Source organism: Podarcis melisellensis (genome assembly GCF_964234715.1).
Source record: "Podarcis melisellensis genome assembly, chromosome: 4".
Classification (NCBI taxonomy): domain Eukaryota; kingdom Metazoa; phylum Chordata; class Lepidosauria; order Squamata; family Lacertidae; genus Podarcis; species Podarcis melisellensis.
Window position 1 is genome coordinate 65,093,917 of NC_138531.1, and position 23,634 is coordinate 65,117,550.

General features: G+C 39.0%; 1 protein-coding gene and 1 long non-coding RNA gene across 4 annotated transcripts; both read right to left on the minus strand.

Moving 5' to 3' along the window:
• Positions 1–706: 706 nt before the first annotated feature.
• On the minus strand, positions 707–13,341 carry ARL6 (ARF like GTPase 6). Of its 3 annotated transcripts, none has more exons than XM_081908579.1 (8): positions 13,221–13,341; positions 11,353–11,503; positions 8,645–8,706; positions 7,730–7,798; positions 7,013–7,107; positions 4,380–4,509; positions 2,785–2,840; positions 707–1,397 (listed from the first exon to the last, which is right to left on the minus strand). In XM_081908579.1, the coding sequence occupies exons 2-8, from the start codon at positions 11,473–11,475 to the stop codon at positions 1,372–1,374; spliced, it is 561 nt and encodes a 186-aa protein (XP_081764705.1). In that variant the 5' UTR covers positions 11,476–11,503; positions 13,221–13,341; the 3' UTR covers positions 707–1,371. The 3 variants fall into 3 exon arrangements, with proteins under 3 accessions (XP_081764705.1, XP_081764707.1, XP_081764706.1); XM_081908581.1 differs by lacking the exon at positions 13,221–13,341 and adding an exon at positions 12,943–13,177; XM_081908580.1 differs by lacking the exon at positions 13,221–13,341 and adding an exon at positions 12,928–13,177.
• A 2,525-nt stretch (positions 13,342–15,866) lies between these two features.
• On the minus strand, positions 15,867–18,341 carry LOC309368477. Its single transcript, XR_014167768.1, has 2 exons — positions 18,208–18,341; positions 15,867–17,828 (listed from the first exon to the last, which is right to left on the minus strand). It is a non-coding gene; the product is annotated as an uncharacterized lncRNA (long non-coding RNA).
• Between the last annotated feature and the right edge of the window lie 5,293 nt (positions 18,342–23,634).

Sequence of the window (23,634 nt, forward strand, 5' to 3'; positions counted from 1 at the left end):
ACGCACCTTAAACGGCACCTTGCTTTAAAGGAGGAAAACAAGAGGGGGAAGATTCTCCCCCTCTCTGCACAGCGCCTCCTGTTGCTTCGCTGAAGGGGCGCTGGGCAGAGAGGGGGAGAATTTTTTTTCTTGTTCTCCCCCCTCTAAAACAAGGTGCGTCCTATGGTGCGAAAAATACGGTACATAGTTCAGTGACCAGGTAAAATGAAGGACATAATTGTAACATGTCCAGTAGCTAATCAAGCATCATACCGGTATATATAAGCTACAGGAAGGGAACACAATTTATATATCAACATATATTTGGTTACCTGCATTACTATTTTGGGTGTGGATTCAGAAACCAGATTCCCCACTGGCTGGATCTGGGACGGGGGTGAGGAATCCAGGCAAAACTATCTCACTTGAAGAGATCAGATATAATCAAAAGTAACCACAGGTTTGACGTACCTTTAAAATGTGCGAAGTTCAATAAGTTCACAAAATCATGTGTACATTAGACTGTTTTGAAGAGAGGACTGGAACTAGAACCTTCTCCTTTCATAGTAGGAAGCTCATCCAGAACCAACTGTACAGTGCTAAATAGATGGTTTTGGTCTAGCCTAGTTTAATGTAAAAGTCAAGATGTACAGATTATGTATTGTATTAATGAATGAAATATTAACATTAAAGGAATCAAGCAAAAAATGAATAATACACTGCAAAGTTTTATAAAACAAAAAGATGTTTTAATATGTGTAACAGACTATTTTAGTTCTTGGCTGATATTCAACGTATTATCTTAAAAGCACAGTAGGTATTTAGTAACATATTTTATTTATGAAAATATTGTTTCACTTCTTATAGAATACAATATAGTTTAGTACATATCAACAGTACATATTATTCATAAACATCCACAACTGCTTATAAAAATACAGGATTGCATGCAGGCTGGGAGTAAACACATTGAACCAAATTTTTACTGAAATATGCTGTGTAAAATTTAAATAGCTGTTTTCTAAGCAAGAGAAAACTTTTATATTCTGGTAAAGGTCCATCTCACTGCATATTTTTTAATGAAACACTGTGGTGAGCACAATCAGGAAGTCAAATGTGATCTCGAGCCCCTAACTCAAAAATCCACGAGCATTTTTAGACTACATACAATGATTTTATTATTCTGTCAAACCACATGTATTTTTTCTTTCAGTATGATGAATGTGCATTTGAGCTACTACATTTCGTTACAAAAATATTTATTCTTATTTTTATTGGGCTTTTATAAAAGCCAACAGAAGAAAACAGACCTATAAAAAGTCTTCATCTTCAAGAGGTCATCATGTACATCTACAAATTATCTTTATGACATTTTCATAACTCATTGGTTTTTCATGTCTTCATTGCCTGGATCTGATCTAGGTAAAACAAATAAAGTTGATGTTAAAATGCTGTTTTCATTTAATTATATTAGCTACAGAACCAGTACAGTGGTACCTCAGGTTAAGAACGTAATTTGTTCTGGAGGTCCGTTCTTCACCTGAAACTGTTCTTAACCTGAAGTACCACTTTAGCTAATGGGGCCTCCTGCTGCTGCGCGATTTCTGCTCTCATCCTGAAGCAAAGTTCTTAACCCGAGGTAATATTTCTGGGTTAGTGGAGTCTGTAACCTGAAGCGTCTGTAACCTGAGGTACCCACTATAGTATTAAGGCTTCTGAACTACTTTATGGAGCCTTGAAATATGAGCTATAACCTGCGCTTCCTTCATAGAAATGTTCTTATGGATCAGCACTACAGTGTGTAAACATGGATCTCCACACAGCCAATATAATAAATGGCACTTCTCTGCCTCTCATCTTTTAGTCTCTGCTGACATCTAGCGGTGTATTTTAAATAAAACACTGTACTCAACTAAGGCCAAAGCTTAGAGCAAAGCTTCTAAAAAGCATGCAAAAGAGCTTGCCACTCTATGTAAACCAGTAATTTCCTATAAGAATATTCCATTCCAAAACAGTGACCATTGGAATAAAAATAAACGTTAATTATATAAATTAATTTATTTACTAAATAATGTGTTATGGGGCAACCCAGTCAGATGGGCGGCATTTTAATAATAATAATAATAATAATAATAATAATAATAATAATAATAATAAATTAAATGAAGAGAGACAGTATCACTATTAAAGTCCAAACAATGGTAGGTATTAAACATTAATTATGATAACTTACACCAAAGGATAGTGGAGGATAATAATGTGGGATGCTTGAATGCTGCATAAAACTTCTCAAGACTCATTCAGTCAACGAGAGCAGACAGAGAGAATGAGACTTGAAAATGCAATTATCTCTAGACCTAGAAATCATCTAGTCATTTTGAAAATTCTCTGGTATGCACAGCATAAAAGCTGCCATATTTTACTAAATATGCTTTAGCGTTTTGTAATCTACATCATAATGCTACTTGCTTTCTGTTGTAAACATAAATAAAAGAATCATACATTCCACGCTTATAGCATTGTACTCAGACCACAAGCACTATTTCTTAGTCTTAATTTAGGAGTAACAATACTGCCCATATATTTGCTTAATTTAAATGGGAAGTTTTAAAGGGAGGTATTTTTGCTAAAAATATAAAGTGTAACACACAGGGATCCAAATAGCCAAGTTTGATGAGTATACTCACTGTGTAATCTGATCTGATAGCAAAAATAGATTGAGGGGAAAGCAAAATGAAATGACAGAAAAGATTATAAAATGAATGGAAAAGGGAAGCTGGTAATGTGAAGCATGATGAAATGTACCTTGAAGCCAGTCTACACCTTCTTGCAAACCTTCTCCTTTAAGAGCATCACTAGCACTAAAATGAGAAAGGAACAAACTTTTTTTAATGACACAAAAAAAACTAATGAAAAAAGTGATTACATTTCTACAGTTAGTTAAGATCAAATCATAGCCACAGAAGTCTATTTATTGTTAGTGTATGAAAATAGTACATAGCACAGACCAACATGAAAGATGCTGAGATGCTTAGCTGCTGCCCGAAGCAGCAAACCTCAATTTCCTCTTTCTTTCAACCATTTGCAATAAAACACAATCTAACATCCCACCATCACGTTCACTTTCCCTGCCTATAAGGAATGCCTAACAAAGTGGAAGCAGTGTTTGCAGTGCCCAGAAGAGAATACAAAAAATTAAGTGAACTAGCAAGATCCTCAGAAATCGATGGGAATATATGAGAAAATAAGACTACAAGGGCTGTAGCAGCATTAGAGAAGTAACTGTAAGCACTCCATTTCTTTAAATATTTCTGTCAATATTGACCCCTCTCTCTTTCCTCTGGCCCGTGATCTCTTCCTCTCTTTGGCTCCCTTGCTTCTGCCTCCTATTTCATCTGCCTCTTCCCTAAAGTCTTTACTACAGAGGTAAGGAACCTTTGGGCCATTGGCCATCTTCGTCCATTAGGAGGTCCAATTTAGCCCACAAGGCCACTTTTCCCAAACCACACCCACCCGATGATCAGCTGATGCCACTGGTGACATTAGCTGATGGACAAGAGGACAGGGTTTATTCCTGCTTTGGCTGCATGCCCTGTGCCCACGAGTGAATTGGATTGCTCAGCCAAAGCAGCAGGATTTAATCTTCACTCATCAGCTGATGAGTAGGGGAATAAAGCCTTTTGCAAAAGCACTGTTTGAAGTAACTTGTGCTTCTCCTTTAAATAGGCAAGTGGAGAGGTAAGTGGATAGCAGCAGGGTAGCTAGGGGACTTCTCTCCTGTACCCCACTTCTGCTGCCACTAACTACCTCACGTTTCAGCCTCCAGAAGCAGAGTGGGGGGAAACCAACTTCTCTGTTTCTCATCCTACACAAGCCTGACACAACTTGATATGTTGCACACTCGCCAACAAGTCAGTGAACAGATAACATTCCAAATAATAGCAATCTATGCCTTTGTCATTGCCCAGTCTTCTGGAGCAGGTTTTTTTTTGGGGGGGGTGCATAAGGGCTGCAGGAGGAGGTGAGGAAGGAGAAATATCATTGCTTCAGCGGGTCTTTTCCACTGATGGGCAAACACAGCTTGATCCCACCGATTGTTGCCTACATCAAGCAAATGGCAAGCTGTGATTTGCTAACACTCGTAGCTTTCCAGAGGTATTCCAAGATGCTGAGATTAATAAGATTCCGTTTCTTGGTTTATCTTAGAAAAACAACTCTGCAAATTCAAACACCAATCTTCTACAAATAGATATTACCATTATACAACCGTGTAACATGACACTGATTACAGCTTGCTTTTGGAATCAGTATTGTATTTTCCGGTTATCACAGTGTTTTCTTCACTCAATATAAGCATTAGTAACTAATTTTAGTACAAAATGAAAGTAAGCCAATTTTACCAGATATGCCATGGCTTGTCTTTGATGTTCTCCAAAGCCAATAACTGAGATACTTTTACTGATGACACAGCAAACCTGAGGTCCATCTTGTTTGCAAAGAACAAAATTGGTATTCGTCGGTGTTTAAGATCTAGGAGTAACATAATGTTCTGTTAATCCATTCATATTTTATATAAACACATTTTTACAAGGCAACAATATGCCTACACTGCTCACCTGTTAATGCTATCTTTTGAAGGTTTTATCCTACTAAGACAGAGACACTGGGACATGGCATCTCTGGTGCATGTTTCAGTACAGTTCCAAAAGTACCCATCCCCAAAGATGTATGTCTAAGGCTGCAAAGTTTATAATTAAGCTAAGTCCCTATGCACTGGCATATCCTTACTGTTTTTAAGTAAGTGTTTCATTAAGAAGCTCTTCTACAGACGCTGTAGATATGATACAGGGTTTCAAAATCTCCTATCAGATTGTGGCACATTTGCATGCAGCAAGAATGTAACAAGATATATGAACTGACCAAAATAAGCTTGTTGTGGATTATATCTACCAAGTACTAAAAGCAGGGAATTATTTTTAAAAACAAAGAGACGCTGAGCCTGCCTGGGAGCCATGTCATCTGCCCTGCTATTCAGTTTTACTGAGCTCTCAGTGTGTGTGTAGCTGCAACTGCTCATTAGAGAGGAAAAGGCACATAAGAAGAGACACTTAGTGTAGTAATAGTAGTATTACTTCACACAGGCGAGGATTCGATTCTTGTTCTGAAAAAAGATCCTGGGGCTGAGATCTGATCATGGTTAAAGTTGCACTCGAAGACAAATTAGTGAAGATATTCCAATCAATAATACAGAATCAGGAACATTATTTGACAAGAAAAAAACCTAAAATCTAGTTTATAGCTTTGCAATATACAGTACAGGGTACAATATATCATAAATATTCTATACAATCAGTAACAATTTCATCAACATCAATCTTACTTCATGCTTTTTATTAAGTCTACTAGAATCAGAGAAGTTACTTCCATAGATGTAAAATAACTACATTATGGAATAGAAATACAACCATATATATGGCAGTATTCTGTTACTTACAGCTGTTGCTGAAGGCATCTATTTTTAATATAGAAGTCAAATCCTATCTCCAGTGTAGTTTTTAATCTAAACTTTGAAAATACAGATCTGTCGCTACTCCTGAATTACACAGTTGTTAGATTATTCCCCCGCCCAATTTCAATGTTCAGTTAGATCAAAGTGAATTATTTCAGCAACTACACCGGACCCCATCCCATGTAACATAACAATTTATGATTTGTGAAAAACATTTATGGGGGGCTCAGTAACACACCATTGATATCTACCGTATATTTCACCCTATAGGACGCACCTAGATTTTTTTGGGGGGGTGAGGAAATAAAGGGGGGGGAATTCATTCCCCCCCCCCCGGCACGGGGCTGGGGCAGGGGAAGTCCGAGCTTCCCCCACCCCAGCCCCCAGAACAGGCAGCTCTCCGCAAGCTCGCTCTGGGAGCATGCAGGGCTGGGGGAGGGGGAAGCCCGCCGCCAGCCTCCAAACCACGTTGGGAGACAGCGGGATGGCGCGCTGCACTTCCCCGCTGTCCCCCAAGCTTGCGCGGCTGGCGGCGGGGGACAGCGGAATGGTGGCTTTCCGCCTCCCCGCTGTCCCCCGAGCTTGTGGGGCTGGTGGTGGGGCTCTCCAGGCTTTAGCGAAAGCCTGCATTTGCCCCATAGGACGCACACACATTTCCCTTCATTTTTGGAGGGGGAAAAGTGCGTCCTATAGGGCAAAAAATACAGTACATATTATGGTTATGTTATGCAGCCTAACAGTAGTTTTCCCTTTATATATATTTTTCAAATTAATATATACAGGGAACATTACATTTATTATATTTCTATATATGAATCAATTTCTCCTCTAAAAAACAAAGGTAATGTTTTCTCTCACAGTAAGTATAACACAAGCTGCCTTCACAGTTCAGCCTCCTCAGAAAGTTTGCATGAACTCTCAGAAGGAAAAACTTTGCATGTGCAAATGTTTTCCATTAATTTTTGGAACGATGCATGATTGGGATTCCAGAATGAATGGATGGATGTAGGCTTTCCCTTACAGGTGTCCAAACAGACATAAGGGGATTAGCTGAGGAGTCACGCAAGCTCAGGATGGTGCCAGAGATGAATATTTGCAGTCCCTTCTTATGTGTGAAGAGGGCTGCAGAGATGTGTCTCAGGCCCAATCTGAAGGTATTTGCCTTGTTGGTGCAAACTGTCGGAAACCAATGTAGTAAAATCTTTTACTGAATTGCCTACAAGCTGTTGCAGCACATTAAGTTTAGGGGACAAATTCAGAGTTTAAAATTTATGCAAATTCAATTAATCTCTTATTTCTGAAATTTGTTCTGGTATCCTTACATTAAATTAATTTCATCTTGAATTATACTTGTGATACTCCGATTAACAGAAAATATACTGAAATCTTTATTCTAGTTATCTACCAGGGGAGAAAAACAAGGAGGTTTTATATTGAAATACAAAGTTACCAAGAAAATAGTTGTTTCATGTCAAAGACATATACTAGGAATAGAACTGAGTGAATGATAAAGGATCTTCTCACCTGGATGATTCATGAGAGTGTCAAGTTCTTCTTTGGCCACAACCATTCTTAGTGTGTCATTGCTATCAATGACAAAAATAATGGCCTGGCAATCTCTGTGTGTCATAGAAAGCAAAGAAGCAAATTAGATGCGTCCTAAAATGTTGAGTAACAAAATGAATTAACAGAATCCTACTTCAATGTGTTGTGTGTTACTGTACTAACTGGTAGCAGCATATTCCTTCTAGATTCTTAGAAAAAACACTATGTTCCATATGCTGGAACTCAAGCTATTTTCAAAACAGGCACGAATCTTTGCTTAGATTTATAAACATAGTATTTCAAAAACAAGGCAGACCAACTTTTCATATCAAGTGAGCTGCAAGAGTACTTCAACATGGAACCTAGTGCCCTGCAGATGTTTTGAACTCCAATTCCCATTATGGTTGTGCTGGCTGGAGCTGGTAGGAATTGTTGTCAAAAAATCTGGAAGGTATGAGGTTAGGAAAGGCTGCTGTAAACACTAGTTAACTTAAATTAATTATGCATAAGTATTCATTTTTTTTATTTTGCAAGCCTATGAATATTATCTTATGTCACAACAGAAGTATCATTATCATATTTTGCAATTACTCCCATTCACCTTCATAAATTTCATACAGAAATGATGAGAGACTTGTAGTGTCTACATATGTACAAATACTGCAAATTTCAGTCTCACAATAAAAAAGAACTTACTTGTAGTAGTGTTCCCAAAGATTTCTGTATCTACCTTGACCCGACATATCAAACACAGTGAATGACAAACTATAAACAAACAAAATATAAAATTAAAACTGAAATGCTTTTGATGGCTATGTACAATTATTACCCAGTCTACTGAACATAGTAGCCCTCACTTCTGACTCATTATTGAACCACTTATTGATATGCTTTTGATAACAGAAAACTTCATATTAACTTGTATGCCAACACATCATATTCAATTAAATATCAAAACTGGATACTTAAAAAACAAAAAAGTAACTATTAATTCTTAAGCCAAAGGTTGAATTCAAAATAGCACTAAGGAGATCACTCTCTCTACCCCCTACACTCTATTCTGGGGGTTCTCCCAACCCCCCAGAGCTGATTGGTGGGGTATAGCTTCATTGCACTATTTATTTTCTGACTAAGTAAATTGTTTGAGTGAACGCAGTGAGACTTACTACTAAGTAAACATGCTGATACCAGGACTAATTAGGCCTCGGGCCCAGAGGTATCCCACCCTTGCAATAATGCAAGACACTCTTGAAGTTGAGGCAACTTTCAGAAGCAATTTTATTATGGCATGGGGCACGTTGTTCAAACGGAAAAGGCAACAATTCTGCTGGACCAGCTTCAACCTGGGAGCTGCTTGGCTCCTGGACAATGTTTTCTTTTAAGTCTAGTTAAGGAGACTCTCCAACACTTAAAATCATTAATATGAAAGGCATAAAATTTCAACAGTACCACTTAAATATGTGAGACCTTTTCTACAAGAAATCTGTCTTAGCAATTTGTGATCCCTTCCCCACAGGCTTGTCACAAAGACTACACATAGCATTACATCTCCATGCCAAATCAATACATAATTATATAGAATATAAACATAATGAAATAAAAGGGTCTTACCTAGATGTCTTAAATTTTTCTACACTGAATCCTATCGTGGGAACAATATCTTGAGTTTGAGCCTTTAAAAGAAAACAAAATCGTCTTTAAAAATTCATGTTCAATTTTAATACTAAAAATCAGTAATATATTCTCTCGAGCCAAATAAATAATAGTTTAAAATGTCGTGTGGCATCATGTATTTTCCCCTCGTGGTTCACTATGGCTCATTCTCATCATGCTAAACTAATGCTGGCTACGTATGTGAAGAGCTCAGAATATACTAAAATGCTATATAAATGCTAGGTAGCAGTACTGTGGATATTTAGCTTATTTAAATCAGTTATTTAATGCAGTATGATGTTAGTGTTGGCAGCAAAGAACAGTATAGAGAACCTATAGCTACTGCAGGAATACACAAGCTTTTAAGAAACATTGGATGGTGTAAAAGGTAAAATGATCCCTGGACGGTTAAGTCCAGTCAAAGGCGACTATGGGGTATGGCGCTCATCTCACTTCAGACCAAGGAAGTCAGTGTTTGTCTACATACAGCTTTCCGGGTCATGTGGCCAGAATGACTAAACTGCCATTTACCTTCCTGCTGCCGTGGTAACCTATTTATCTACTTGAACTGATATGCTTTCAAACTGCTAGGTTGGCAGAAGCTGGGATAAAGCAATGGGAGCTCACCCTGTTGAGCGGAATCAAACAGCTGCCCTTCTGATCTGCAAGCCCAAGAGGCTCAGTGGTTTAGACTACAGTGCCACCTGCTCTCTTATTGGATGGTGTAGCAGTAAGACAGCAGGAACATTTTGTTGGATCGAAACTTAGTGATACATAAGAGAAAACTCATTAAAATAAACCACAACCAGGGTTTTCTTGGTCCTCTCCTCTCTCCATAAAACATGGCTCTTCATTCAGCAACATATTGCAATTCCCAAATTGTACAGTTTTGTGGAGTGGCACAGGGATGGCAACTGCTTTGCGAAGGGGACCTGAAAATGCTGCAATGCATGCAGATCTCAGCCCATGACCTTTGTACAGTTTGCACATAAAGGTAAAGGTAAAGGGACCACTGACCATTAGGTCCAGTCGTGACCGACTCTGGGGTTGCGGCGCTCATCTCACTTTATTGGCAGAGGGAGCCGGTGTACAGCTTCCGGGTCATGTGGCCAGGATGACTAAGCCGCTTCTGGCAAACCAGAGAAGCGCACGGAAACGCCATTTACCTTCCCGCTGCAGCGGTACCTATTTATCTACTTGCACTTTGACATGCTTTCAAACTGCTAGGTTGGCAGGAGCAGGGACCAAGCAACGGGAGCTCACCCCATCGCGGGGATTCAAACCGCCGACCTTCTAATCGGCAAGTCCTAGGCTCTGTGGTTTTAAACCATGGCTAAGTGTGAACGAGCAAGCATGCAGGTTACTCAGAGAGAAAATCATAGCCACTTTGCTCCCTCTTTGCTATCTGGAGCTGAGCCATGGTTTGATTTAATGTTACATCCAAACTCAGTCTCCTGGTTTGTTCCCCCCAAATAAATCATGAGTGGTAAACTAAGAGCAAACCTTGGCTACAGTTTGCAATTTGTTTGGAATGAGACAAGCTACAAGTGAAGTTTTGAACATAATACTAAGCCAATAGAGAGTCTAGCTGCAGGAAGCATGGCAGAGCAAAACCAGGGAGGAGCAAAGAGGCCACAACTTTTGCTCCAGAGAGATGAATGCTTGCTTGTTCATACTTAGTCATGGTTTGGCTTAGCATTTAGGTGTTAGCACGTCTAGTGACTAAGTACTTAATGTTTTCAATTAATATGGCTTAACAAAATAAGTGTGACCTTTCTGTACTAGTTGAAAGTAACAAACCAGTATGCTAATGTTTTGGTTATAGTTGTTTAACACAATAAGCTTTTGCTGAAATCATGACAAAGCATAATTGAAAAGACCTTAATGATATATTCATTCTTGCCCTGTATTTAGAGCCAAGGTATCACAGATACTATTTAAGGAAAAGCTATTTAAAGAAAGGTGTAATAGCATTTAAGAAACATATGCATATCTGCATGTGTGCAAAAGGGTGTGTATGTATAAACAGTATTCATTTCCTAAGCACTAGTTGATTCAACTTAAATTTGTTTACAGGCCATTGTGAAAACCCAAACATGGGCAGCATAAATCATGTACGGTATTTCCAACTATACAATGGATGCCTCATATTAGATTTTAATGAATTCACTTTTAATCTCTGCTATTTCTGAAATATATCGCCTGAGAAAAGGCCTGGGATAGTAATGTTTAATATTTTTATTTAATTCATTTTTCTGAGGTCTGCTCTGCTTTTCTATATTAAAACCAATAAGGAAGCTTGCTTTCTTCTTCATTAGATGGATAAAAATACAATTCTGAACACACTTCCTGGAGAGTAAAGCCCCTTTGAATAGTGGAATTTCTTCTGAATAAACATCGATAGGGTCCTGAAAATCACACAATAGGAATACCTAAGAAAATTCTCATTTGTATAAGCAGTGTAGAATTATACATCGTATCAAAAATTAAAAATGTGATCTACTTACAAAATAGAAAACAGTATATAAAGATGAATGTCATCTTAAACATTAGTATTTCAATATGGTACAAATTAAATCTTTCTATACATGTATCCAAATATGAACATTATCTTTACTACAAGATCTGGCAAACGAGCTGGTAACATACTAAAAAGGACTACTTACATTAGATGGTTTTAGCTTGTTAATAATTGTTGTCTTTCCACTATTGTCCAACCCAAGGCACAGAACATGAACTTCTTTCTTCTTCAGACCAAGCCAGCCTGCTAGCTTGTCAAATAATCCCATAATTTTGATATAATGGCACAGCCAACACCTGTGTTTGCAAATAATATGTCTACTTAAAACAGCTGAAATTATTGTAGATGGACATGAAGGCAAAAGTCTTCAGATGCTTAATACATATGTAGATACAAACTCCCAAGAGAAAATGTTTTCAATCTGTGTCAGCAGGTTGGTTAATTTAAGCAAGTAGAAGATAAGCTGATTATTTGGCAAGAGTCTCTTGCCAAAGCAGCCTGGCTGCTTATCACTCTGTCTAAAGCATCAGTCTTTAGTTCAATGGATACCTGCATTATCACAGATAGATTATTTTGTGCAACCAGGTTAGTGAATTCATTTACAATGATATCTAATGCAATCGACATTGCAAATTCTCTCTGTTTTACATTTTAAATCCTCCCTCCTTTCACATTTTGAAGGATAACGGAGTGAAAGTGAAATTCGGGCTGGTTTGCCTTTCTTTATATGCGAACTGAATTTCTCCCCCATTCCTAGTATTTAAAAGAAAGAAAGAAAAAAGCAAGGCCCACTCTATTCATTGGGGCTTAACCCATTTGTAAGAAGGGATGGGGGCTGCTCCCTTTGCATGCAATCACAAATTTGGTGAACATCCAGTCAACTTGGTGGTAGCTTCTTCCAAGGAGACGTGAACAGGACTGGCTTGTAAATAGGAGGGTGACGAGCTCCTGCCCACAAGCCATTTCACATGCAAGAGGATATACACATGTGTGTGTGTTTGTGTGTGTGTGTGTGTTTGTGTGTGTCCCCTCCATCCCTCAGAAGCTACTCAGGTGAGGGAAGCAGAACCACCAAGGAGGCAGAGGTGAGGCAGGGCACCTACAAAGGCGGCTTTCCCTGTGGAGTTCCTCCATCCTGACTTGCTAAGATACTTCCTGACTCAGCCCAGGTGACAGAATCATAGAATATGTACGGTAGGAAGAGGTTGTTGTAGCCAGTGGTCACTTTTTGTAGAGGTCTGGCCCCCACACACAAACATACACACATTGGAAAAACAAGTGAGGTCCCAACTAAAGAAGAATGGCAACTTAACCTGATGGAATATGCACAGCTTGCAGATTTAACATACAGAATAAGAGAACAAGAAGAACATATGTTTAGAGAAGATTGGAAAATGTTTATTGAATATATGGGGGGGGGTTGTGTACACTTGAAAACGTTGGCCGCATTAAGATAAATTCAACAGTGTAAATAAGCTTTGATGGATGTCATAATGGAATACTGAATGGTTTAGTTTATGTAAAATATGAAGGGTTTTATGATCTGTAAAATGAACCATGGAAAGTGATGAAGGGAAGTCACTGATATTTTAAGGATGTTTAAACGAGTATTCTAAATTGTAAAACAGAAAATTTAATAATAATTATATATATAAAACACACCCACAACCCCCCCACCCACAATCCTCCTCGCCAATGAAGCTCATGAGGTGAACTTTACCCAGCACTCGCCGACCTCGCAGGGTTGTTTTAAGGATAAAAGGGAAGAAGGGGAACGAAACTGCCCCTAGTTTGTCGGAAGAAATGCCAGGATAAAAGCCATTAATAATACTAGAGTTCCTAACTGCTCGACGCCTGACAAGAGAACGGCGCACCCACCAACCCCCCGCCCCCGGTTCAGGCTGACCCCTGAGGGACAAGCCGTCGAAGCCTCCGCCCGCGCATGCTCCCCTCGTCCCCTCTTTGCCCTCTGAGGGAGAAACAAAACGCCCAACCGCCGCCGGCGCTACTCACGAAGGGAAACGCAGCCTCCGCCGCCGGCCAGGCCTTGGAAGAGCGAACCCCTCCCGCGCGCACTCTCTCCCGACGCCTGCGTCGTTGCCTAGGAGACCGAATCGACGCACGAGCCGCGCCCGGGGCTCCACAATGCTTATTATTCTGATACTCTCGGCAGCCTTCCGTGACGTCAGTGGATTCTATTGGCTGGGTGGGCGGGGGGGGGAGGGAAGGAGGGAGGAAATCGCCCATATAGACTCACACAATCTGCCCAATGTTCAATATCTGGAATCGTCTGTTTCCCCCTTTCTGCCTGGAGGGAAGTGTGAGTTACCTATAAAGAGCAATGCTAAAGAAGTGCTGTAACTGAGCAGCAGCAAATACAGGTCTGGCTCATGTTTTGTCTAATTTTCATCATAGTTCGTGTGATGTCTTGGCTGCCACTTTATATTGAGTAGGGAAGAAGAGATGTTCCTGACAAAGCACACCTATGTTGAATTTCTGAATTTAAGCGGCTCTTACTTCAGCCGCAGGAAGACAAAAAACAATTTTTACAGATATTTCAGGGGTTCTGTCTTCAAAAATTGGTGGTATACTCTATACTTTCTTATCTCTATGAGCATCGCAACCCCTAGGTCTATGACAACAAAGAGGTACAGCATTTTTTTAAAAAAACCCTACTGCCGCATGACACTTCCGGTTCCTATCAAAATGCTCCATGTGCGGGGCTGGAGTGTTGGAAGGAACCAATGCAACATTTTAAATAAAACAGGCAGGATCCTCTTCGTTGACGTGATAAAATCTTACTGACACAACTTCCAGAAAGACAGCTGTATTATAACCTACTTCTTATTATGGCATAAACTGTCATGGCCTACTAAGGACAATGCATCTGATGAAATGGGCTCTGGTCTAACAAAGCTTATGTTCTGATTTATTTGTGTATTATATTTAGACTCCACTGCCTCTACACAAAATTCAAAGGGCCATACATAGTTTCCAAGCCTCATAAGAAGCCCATCAGAGAGGCTAGGCCAAAAGGGTTTGACTGGCCCAAGATCATTCACTGGATCTGCCAGAGGACATTATTTCATCCAGGCAAAAGCACTCAAGGTGGACCATAGAGCAGGACAAGTGAGGGACCTCCTGAAGAAAAGATAGGGGGGCATGGAGGGCCATATTCAGTTCTCAGACCTGAGGTTCTCCACAAGAACTAAGGGACTTTTGCCCTCCATGTAAAAAAACAACTAAGCACCACGGTGTGTTAACTCACCAGACTCAGTTTTTACATTCATATGCGTAGTATAAAAGAGTACTGTTGTAAAAGTTATAGTGGAAGTGCAAAGCCTAATATGGACAAATTTGCTCAGGTTATAGGTAACCTATAAAGCACTGCAAATATATTAGGGAACGTAAATACATTAGGAAATACCAGGCAGACTATCAGAATTACGGTATCTTCATGTACAAGTCTGAATTAAAGTGTAGGGAGCTTCCTTTTTCATCCAAAATTCCAGATTAGGCCTACATTCTTAAAAAATATAATCTCCTGAGCTCAGAAATATAATGCAAACAGAGCCCATTAGGGTTCTGTCTCTGAAACTAGTTTCTCTTCAACTGTTTTTTTGACAGATGCTGTGACAGCACAATTATAAATAGCCAATACATGAATTACTGAGTTACATCTGGAACCAGCAGTGTGATCTTAAACAGATTGACTTAGAAGGAAGCCCTTCTAAGTTAACTGTAATGTATTCCTAATAAGAATGCTTAGGACTGCAGCCTCCGTCTCTACTAAATCATTTTGGGACTCTCTCTTTTTTTTCTCTTTAGTGGGTAATGATATACAAATTTAATAAACCAAACTACTAAATTTATAGTCTCGTCCCTTTTTGTAAAACAGAGGTTCCAGAACTGTGGTTCGTCAACCATCAGTGGTCCGTAAGCTTCATTCAAGTGGTCCACAGCATGTCTGTGGATTTAATGCACATCCATGGCATCAAATGTTCATATTGATTTTTAATTGTATTTTTATAGCTTATTTTATTTCTTATGTTCTTACTGCATTACAATTTGAATGATATGGAATTACAATTGCCGCAACAGGCAGGAAAATCATTAAGTAATCTGCTAAGGCCCTCAGCAATTTTCAAGTAGTCCATGGTGGGGAGGGGGAAGTTTGGGTACCACTGTCTTAAAACAAGCTAGAGAAAAATGGAGGTCATCACCTCTATTTCACATGATAAAAGTTGAAGAAAAAATCTGACCTACTGCATGCTAGAGCCTGCTTGTTCCCCTGCAAGAGCAATACCAGCCAGAGCTAATGACCTCACTGTTCATATCCTCTCACCTGCTTTGATGCAAGACAGACAGGCTCATAAACCACAGGGGAGAAAGGCCTCTAGCTGTGCTTTTTAAGAGAAACATTTATCCAGCTATCACATAAAGAGACACATGAGACACTGTTATCTGGGAACTTGGTTTGGCACCTGGTCCTAAAATGCTGCTGCTTGAGGTATTTTGGTTCCTATTGGCTCTAATGCAGGCGAGATTTGATACAATACGTAGCTGGTTTCTTTATGGCCCTTTATGGACTTTTATTAGCATGTACATATCATATTCTGCAAGATTTAGGTGAAATGGGAAAAAAATTCAACTCAGAAATAACCACCAGTACTGTACTTTTATTTGCTAATAAATATCTTAATAAATAGTCTTACTCCATTTGTAAGACCTGATAATGCCTCTTAGGAAATCATAGAAAAATAAAATACAATAATCATCAGTAACTTGTACGTTGTACAAATATCTTATTATGTTGCTCAGCATGTAGCTTTGCCAAACCCCATATTCTTTCTGCAAATAGATGGCATATGAATGCAATTCACCTTAAAACACCCTAGTTATGAGAGCTGAGCATTTTATTATATTACTAACTTATAGGCATGCCAGCACATGAAAATTTACATGGAACATCATATTATCATAGTAGTAGATCTCAAATGAGGAAAATAATAACACCTCTCAAGTAAATGTGGATTACTTCATCTTTAATTTCAAACAGGAAAATGGCTTCATTTCCCCCTGGGACTGCAGATCAGTTTGTTAGGCTTTCCTTTGGACAGTTATTCCTGCATTACAATTTAAGAAAAGAAAGGAAAGTGCAAATTAAATCTAAGTGGAAGTATAGTAAAAGGAAATAACTGTAAACAATGGTGCAGACCCAAGGGGAAAACAATTCAGATTTCTAAAATTGACACGTAGCCCTTCTCTTCAAACCTGGTGACTTTAGCTTGCAATTGTCAGTAAGACACAAACATATACATATTCATAATCTATGATGGGCATAGCTTAATGTCAAAGAGCACAAACTTCCCGTTCAAACTCCTTTGTTGCTCAGATGCATATGAAAAGCAGGAGCAGTGTGTGTGTGTGTGTGTGTGTGTGTGTGTGTGTGTGTGATGTCCACAGTCAGATCAATTGAAGGTGATGTTTCATATGAAATGATCAGTGAATGTGCATGCAAATTGGCTTTCTTCTTTGAAATATGAAGCTCTCCCAATTTCGGAGTACTGTACTCAGAGCAAATTGCTGGATGAGGGTGAAACGTTGTTGTTGTGAATTGCTGCAGTTATAGTTGACTATAAAAGTGAAAGAAGCAACAGCAAAAAGCAAGAGTTGTTTAATATACAACATTTTGAAAACAATATGGAAAGATAGGTATGTGCTGATGCCACTTACTGGTTGTAAAAAAATTATCTGTTTGTTTGTTTGTTTATTAATTGTCATTATATTTAGGTATAATACTACTGCCATTTTGAAGCCATGTACCTTGTGTTCTGAAATTGTTATTTTAATTGCTGTGTAAATAATTTGCAAACATATCATTTAACAAATTTTATGACTGGGCTTGTAAAGCAAATTATTTTAGTACAGCAGTCAAATGAACATAAAGACAAACAATGAAAAAGTTATTTTAATATTCATATATTTCAGGTGTTGATGAGGCTCAAGGAAGAAAACAAACTAGAAAGCTACTGCATCGTTAACATTAGAACCATTTCAATCTGTATTTTGGAGAATGACAGCCACATTTCCTAAACAGAGTAAATTTCTTAAAAGTCAGGATCAGGCGAAATATTGGACTTGCAAATAGTTGTTTTCAATAAAAAGTAATTACCATACTGAACATTAATTGTAAAGTCTAAAGGTCTAAGAGTTTGGTTCTATTTTATTGGAATATTAGGGTTATTTATCGGAATGGCCCTGAAACACATTGTAAGTTTGCTTCTACTACCAATGTTTAAAAGAATTGTACATATAACTGGGATCAGGTTCTGCTTTTTATTATTTAAGGTGTTTATTATATGATGATATCAGTTATTCATCCCAGCTTGTGTCTGTTTCAAAACAAAAAGGAGCTGCTCTTCACAGAACTGTAATGATTGCATATGCAAACATACTCGTAACTCTATTAAAAAAAAAACCTCAGACAGTTGAAACCCTTGACAACCAAGGCCGCCAAATGAATAGTGGTAAGATTTTGGATGCAGGAGAAGTTAGCTGTAACTGAGCACTGGACTATGGATTTACCCTTGAACATAGGTTCCCCCCACCAAATGGGGACTTTGTAAGACTAGTATCGGGGACGCGGGTGGCGCTGTGGGTTAAAGCCTCAGCGCCTAGGGCTTGCCGATCGAAAGGTTGGCGGTTCGAATCCCCGCGGCGGGGTGTGCTCCCACTGCTCGGTCCCAGCGCCTGCCAACCTAGCAGTTCGAAAGCACCCTCGGGTGCAAGTAGATAAATAGGGACCGCTTACCAGCGGGAAGGTAAACGGCGTTTCCGTGTGCAGCTCTGGCTCGCCAGAGCAGCGATGTCACGCTGGCCACGTGACCCGGAAGTGTCTTCGGACAGCGCTAGCCCCTGGCCTCTTGAGTGAGATGGGCGCACAACCCCAGAGTCTGTCAAGACTGGCCCGTACGGGCAGGGGTACCTTTACCTTTACCTTTTTAAGACTAGTATCATACGGCTGCCTGACAATGAATAAGGGAGCAATTCTAAACTCCCAAGAAGGGCAGCTAAGGGGGGGAATAGGATATTATGGAATGCCCTCTCCATGGTTAAAGATGAAGAGGTTCACTGCTGGAAACGTTCCTTACTGCAGTGAGAGTTCCACAGTGTTCAAATGGCACTTTACTCTGCTTCACTGTTAAGTGGTTGGGCAGCAGTAGTTCCACCTCTCCCACTTAAAGAAGAAGGGAAAGTGATTTAAATCTCCACTCATCAGCTGATGAGTTAGGCATCACCTGCTGCCTAGGCTGCACAATCCTGTTCTTTACAGAGACAAGAGCAGCACACCCTATGCAGGATAAACCCCTGTCCTGCCCATCAGCTGGCACAACCAGTGACTTGGGCAAAAGGGCCTGGTGGGCCAAACTGGACCTTCTGGCAGGCCAAATTTGGCCCACGAGCCAGAAGCCGTAGGCAACGTAAAGTAGTGTGCTGGGTGTGTGCCAGGCATGGATTCATGTTTTATAAGGTTTTATGTGTTGGAAGCTGCCCAGAGTGGCTGGGGTAACCCAGCCAATAGGTGGGGGTAATAATAATAATAATAATAATAATAATAATAATAATAATAATAATAATGTATTCACCTATTTCTCCAATGTCACCCCAAAATAACTGCAAACCTATGCCAGCCCTGGAGCTGTCATAGTTAATCCCTCCTTCTATACAGTCAGTGGGAGGGAAATTAGGAAAAACTTTTCCGCCACAAGAAATATGAGGAGATAATGCTCCTCTTCACTTTATGTATTCACCTGTGCAAGCCTGCCAGGACTTAGGAAGTGGTGGTTCCTCTGTCACAGACTCTCCCCCTGACCTTGAATTGCTTTGCCAAGTTTTTTCAAAGTAATAAAATAAATGATAACTGCACTTTGAAAGTCTCTTATTAGGGACCAAACATTTAAGTGCTCTAGAAATAAGCGACGGTAACTTGGCAGATTTTCATGAATACACCCACTCACCCACACTTTTTGCTTTAACAGTAACTAGCACTTCTGCTTTGAAAAACACTCCACAGTGTCAATGACTTGTGTATATAAGTTGTGGTTAATTGCAACCGTATGAGCATGTCTACTTGCAAACAAGTTCTGCTTGAAGTCACTGGAGAGCATTTCCTTATAATAAATTAAAGATCAGGTTGAGAGTAGGCTGAAAGGCAAATACTTTTGCTTAAGTATGTGTGCTTTGTGACTATGGAGAGCCAAGCACATGTCAGCTGGTCCTTGATAAAGTAATAGAAATGTGAATCGCTTATTTTGGAAAACTTGACAGAGAAACAATAGATTAGAGGTGGTATAAGATTGCATCTTCTCTTACATTAGACACTCCTATATAATTCTATCTTGCCAATTTCAGGTAGAGATTTTTTGGGTGTCATGGCCCAGGACCCAGACATATACGGTACTCAGGAAGTTCTTCAGTGAAGTAGGAGCCTGATGAGCTCAACCCTGTACCATAATGGGAAGCAAGAAGACATTTCCATGAATAGTTTTACTGAAGAGGATGAAGAATAATCGCTGGAGACTTCATCCTACCCATTTCTCATCCCTGAATTCACGTCCCTTCCAGCATCTATTAATTCAGTCCCTGGCATCCTGTGTTCATTGCCACATTGCAGTGGGTATCCCAAGACATGTATTAACATTGACAATTAGTGTAATTGTGGGCTAACTTCAAATAACACACACCTATTTGCAGCTCAATAGGCTCCTAATGTGGGGGCATCTCTTTAGGCATGGATGGGCAACCTGTGGCCTTCCAGATGTTACTGACTCCCAACCCCATTAGCTCCAGCTAGCATTACCAAGAGCATTACCAGCTAGCATTACCAAGAGGGAAGGTGAAAGCTGTAGTCCAACAGCATCTGGAGGGCCACAGCGTCCCCACCCCTTTCTTAAGGCTGCTAACTTGCTAGCATTAACCCTAAGGAGAACTCACAGTGTCTCCAGTCCAAGATTCCTGCCCAATTGTTACATAGAGGTGGAAGGTGCCCTCCACTATGAGTAAGTTTCACATATCATAAATAACTGATAGTGACTTTATAACTTCCATTCATACTGCTTGTGCAATCCTTGAGCAGGGAATTTACACATCTCAGCACAGCTTAGATGTGCTCACAGGAAATCTGAACAGAAGATTCCCAAGCCAATTACCATTTTGTAAATACAACAAAATGATAAAAATACGGAATGCAACAAAAAAGGTAAAGTAGGAAGCTTGATATAACTGTGGATTGATATTTTTATTATAAAAGTTTCAACATCCTGAGGTTAGATTCATTTTTTTTAAAAAAAAACAACTCTATACATTTATAAAAGTGGGTGGTATGCTTGTCTCAGTAACACAAGTTGAACTGGGAAGGCTCAGATATGGTGCACATTGGGAGGGGGAGATTGTTCACATGAACTGTTTTTAATATTAAAACATGATTTAAAATTTCCCTAGTGTTTAATGTAATTTATTTAAAGGCATGACAACATTACTGATTTGTTTCTTGGAATACAATAGCAACATTTAATATAACTTACTTTTCCATATTTTATAATATGGAATATATTGTATGTCTTTTGTGAAGGGGAAAGGGAAGGTTCCTATCAGACAACATCTGAGAACACTAGAAAAATATTTAGCAGCTCTTAATAGTGATGATTGAATAACATTTGTAGCACTTGTTTAAACTTATCAAGTGAAATTACTGTAAAAGGAATTCAGTTTTAATACTCTTTTAATATAGTTAGTGCCCTTCAGCACCTGCAAATGGGAAGATCCAATATGTGCCAGTCCAGCATATGAGGTTAGTTCTCATTAAAAGCAAAAAGTCTTGAGGTTGCATTTTAAGATAAGGCAGGATGCCTGTAGTGATCAAAATACAGCATGTGATCTTTAAGACGTAAGCTTCATTCTTCAAACTCTTCATTCTGAAGTATAACTGAAATACACAGGAATATTTAAGAGCTGCTTGAAGAATAAGCTTTTTGGATCATTGCCTTAAAAGACACAAACCAGCTATTCTTTCTTTGAAAATTAAACAATGGATGCCTAAACCCATTCACCCTGATCCAGCAAGGTTTTCACACACAGGGCACCCTTTTTGGATCTGAATTCATGTGTACAAAACAATGCTATGGAAGATAGGAGAAATAATCCTGGGAATAGGTGCAAATGACAGCCCTGTCAAGATAAAACAGCAGCTTGCATTAATTTTGAACACATCTTTCTTTGTAGTCAGGATGGGGTGGCCATGCAGTTCTCTGGTGGGAGTCAGAGCTGACCAATTTTGCCACACTTTACATAAATTATATGCTGATTGAATTTCGACAAAATGAAACCAATGCTTAAGCTACCTCAGCTAGGTTTCTGTGCTACAGACCTTCCCTGAACACAGGTTTAACCCAGGCTTCCTCAACCTCGGCCCTCCAGATGTTTTGAGATTACAATTCCCATTATCCCTGACCACTGGTCCTGCTAGCTAGGGATCATGGGAGTTGTAGGCCAAAATCATCTGGAGGGCCGAGGTTGAGGAAGCCTGTGTTTAACCCAACACAGACTTAAACCAAGTGAAATAAATGGGCTGATGAGACACATAATTTTGGCCTTTGTATTTCAACACTACTATGCAGGTCGGTGATCAGCCATCGAAATATTCCTTTGGTGCTCAAGTTACCCAAGTTTGACTGAACAGAGGGAGGCTGGATGGAAAATATACCCATCCCCTATTTTTCATAGGCCTTCCATGATGTCTACGTGTGTGCTCAGAGAGAAGGGGACACTATTAAGCCCAACTGGGAAGGACATTGTCCCCTGTTTACAAAAAAATTGGTAATGTGCTCAGAAGCAAATGGCGAAATGCGAATCCTCAGTTTAGATAATGATATTAATACTGATAATAATAATAATGATATATGCACTTCAGATATATAATTGGTCTAGGTCAAGTTCTCTAAAATAGTACCACAGGGTTTTTAACTGAAAGAAAATATGCAGTCCCTAGTTAAAGGAGAACAAAACATGTGAGAATATCTTACCAACATTGTTATTTATGCTGTCTTCCCAATCCAATGATTTATTAATATTAAATATTAATATTTTAAAAACTGACTGTAATGTAGAAGCCTTCTCTTACACACTGGCACACACTCTAACAGAGGGATTTGGCTAGAGCAAAGAGCCTTGCTACGCATTGATGATACTTTATGCCATCATGCTACAGCCCTCATAAAGGATAAAATGCAGTATCTTATACTCACAAATTATTTGAATTTTTTAAAAAACTGACCTCTATCATATACTTATTTTGAGTGTATTTTTTAACGAAGTATGTTTTCCTCCTGTTACTGACTAATTTATATTTATCAGAAAATATTGGCTTATCTATTTAATTCTAAATATGTGGAAAATCTTAGTTTGGGTGGAACAGGGGAACAGTTTTTAACACATGTTTAAAGTCCACATATATTTTTGTTTGTGAAAATGTTCAAAATAATTTGCATCATACTTTATACTTACAGAACTGGCTTCCCATCAGAGATCAAACCTATGAAATGCCCCATTACCCTCCCAAAACACAGCTTCTAAAACTTTGAACTTGCATTCTGGATTGAGAAATTTAGAAGGAAAAGGTTACACAGTTAGCTAAGGGAGCAGGAGGAGAAGCAAAAGACAAAACAAAAACTAAAAACTATTCATCAATTGCAACAAAATTAAGGAGAATTTTATCCAAGGTAAGTTACTAAAACAATACTAACTTCATTCCTTTTCATTTTCTTTAAATGCTTATTGTTATAAAAATAGATTTAATAAATGTTTACACTGTGATTCCCCCCATCCTTTCTATTGAAAATATATATCTTGATAGAGTGATAAACCTGGAAATAAATTGCCCATAGATTGTAACTAGATTGATGAATATGCAACATGCATCTTTTCAGCCATACGAATGAAAGGGTACAGAGAATTACATTTGAGAAAGGGCTTGTCCATACAGTTCTATTAAATGTTGAGGGACTGCATATACTCATTTGGTAAACAAATAGTTGCTACTCCCTCACATATCTCTATATAGAGATATATGTCTTTAGACACATTTACTTGAAAGTAAGGCCCCTCCACCCTTTGTCTCAAGATGTGTCCCCAGATAAACACAAATCCACTTCTGCATTCAGATGGAAGTGCTTCTTGTTATGTTCAAAGACAGAACTTGCATAGCAAAAATGTGCGTGCTATTGTTGCAGGCACACCTGTGCAAGTTCCCTTCAAATGTCAAGCAACACCAGCTGAATACAGAACTGACTATGCAATTGGTAGGGGCACCAGTTCATAGATATTTGAGATTAAATTGTAAAAAAAAGGAGTGCATTTTAAGAGCATT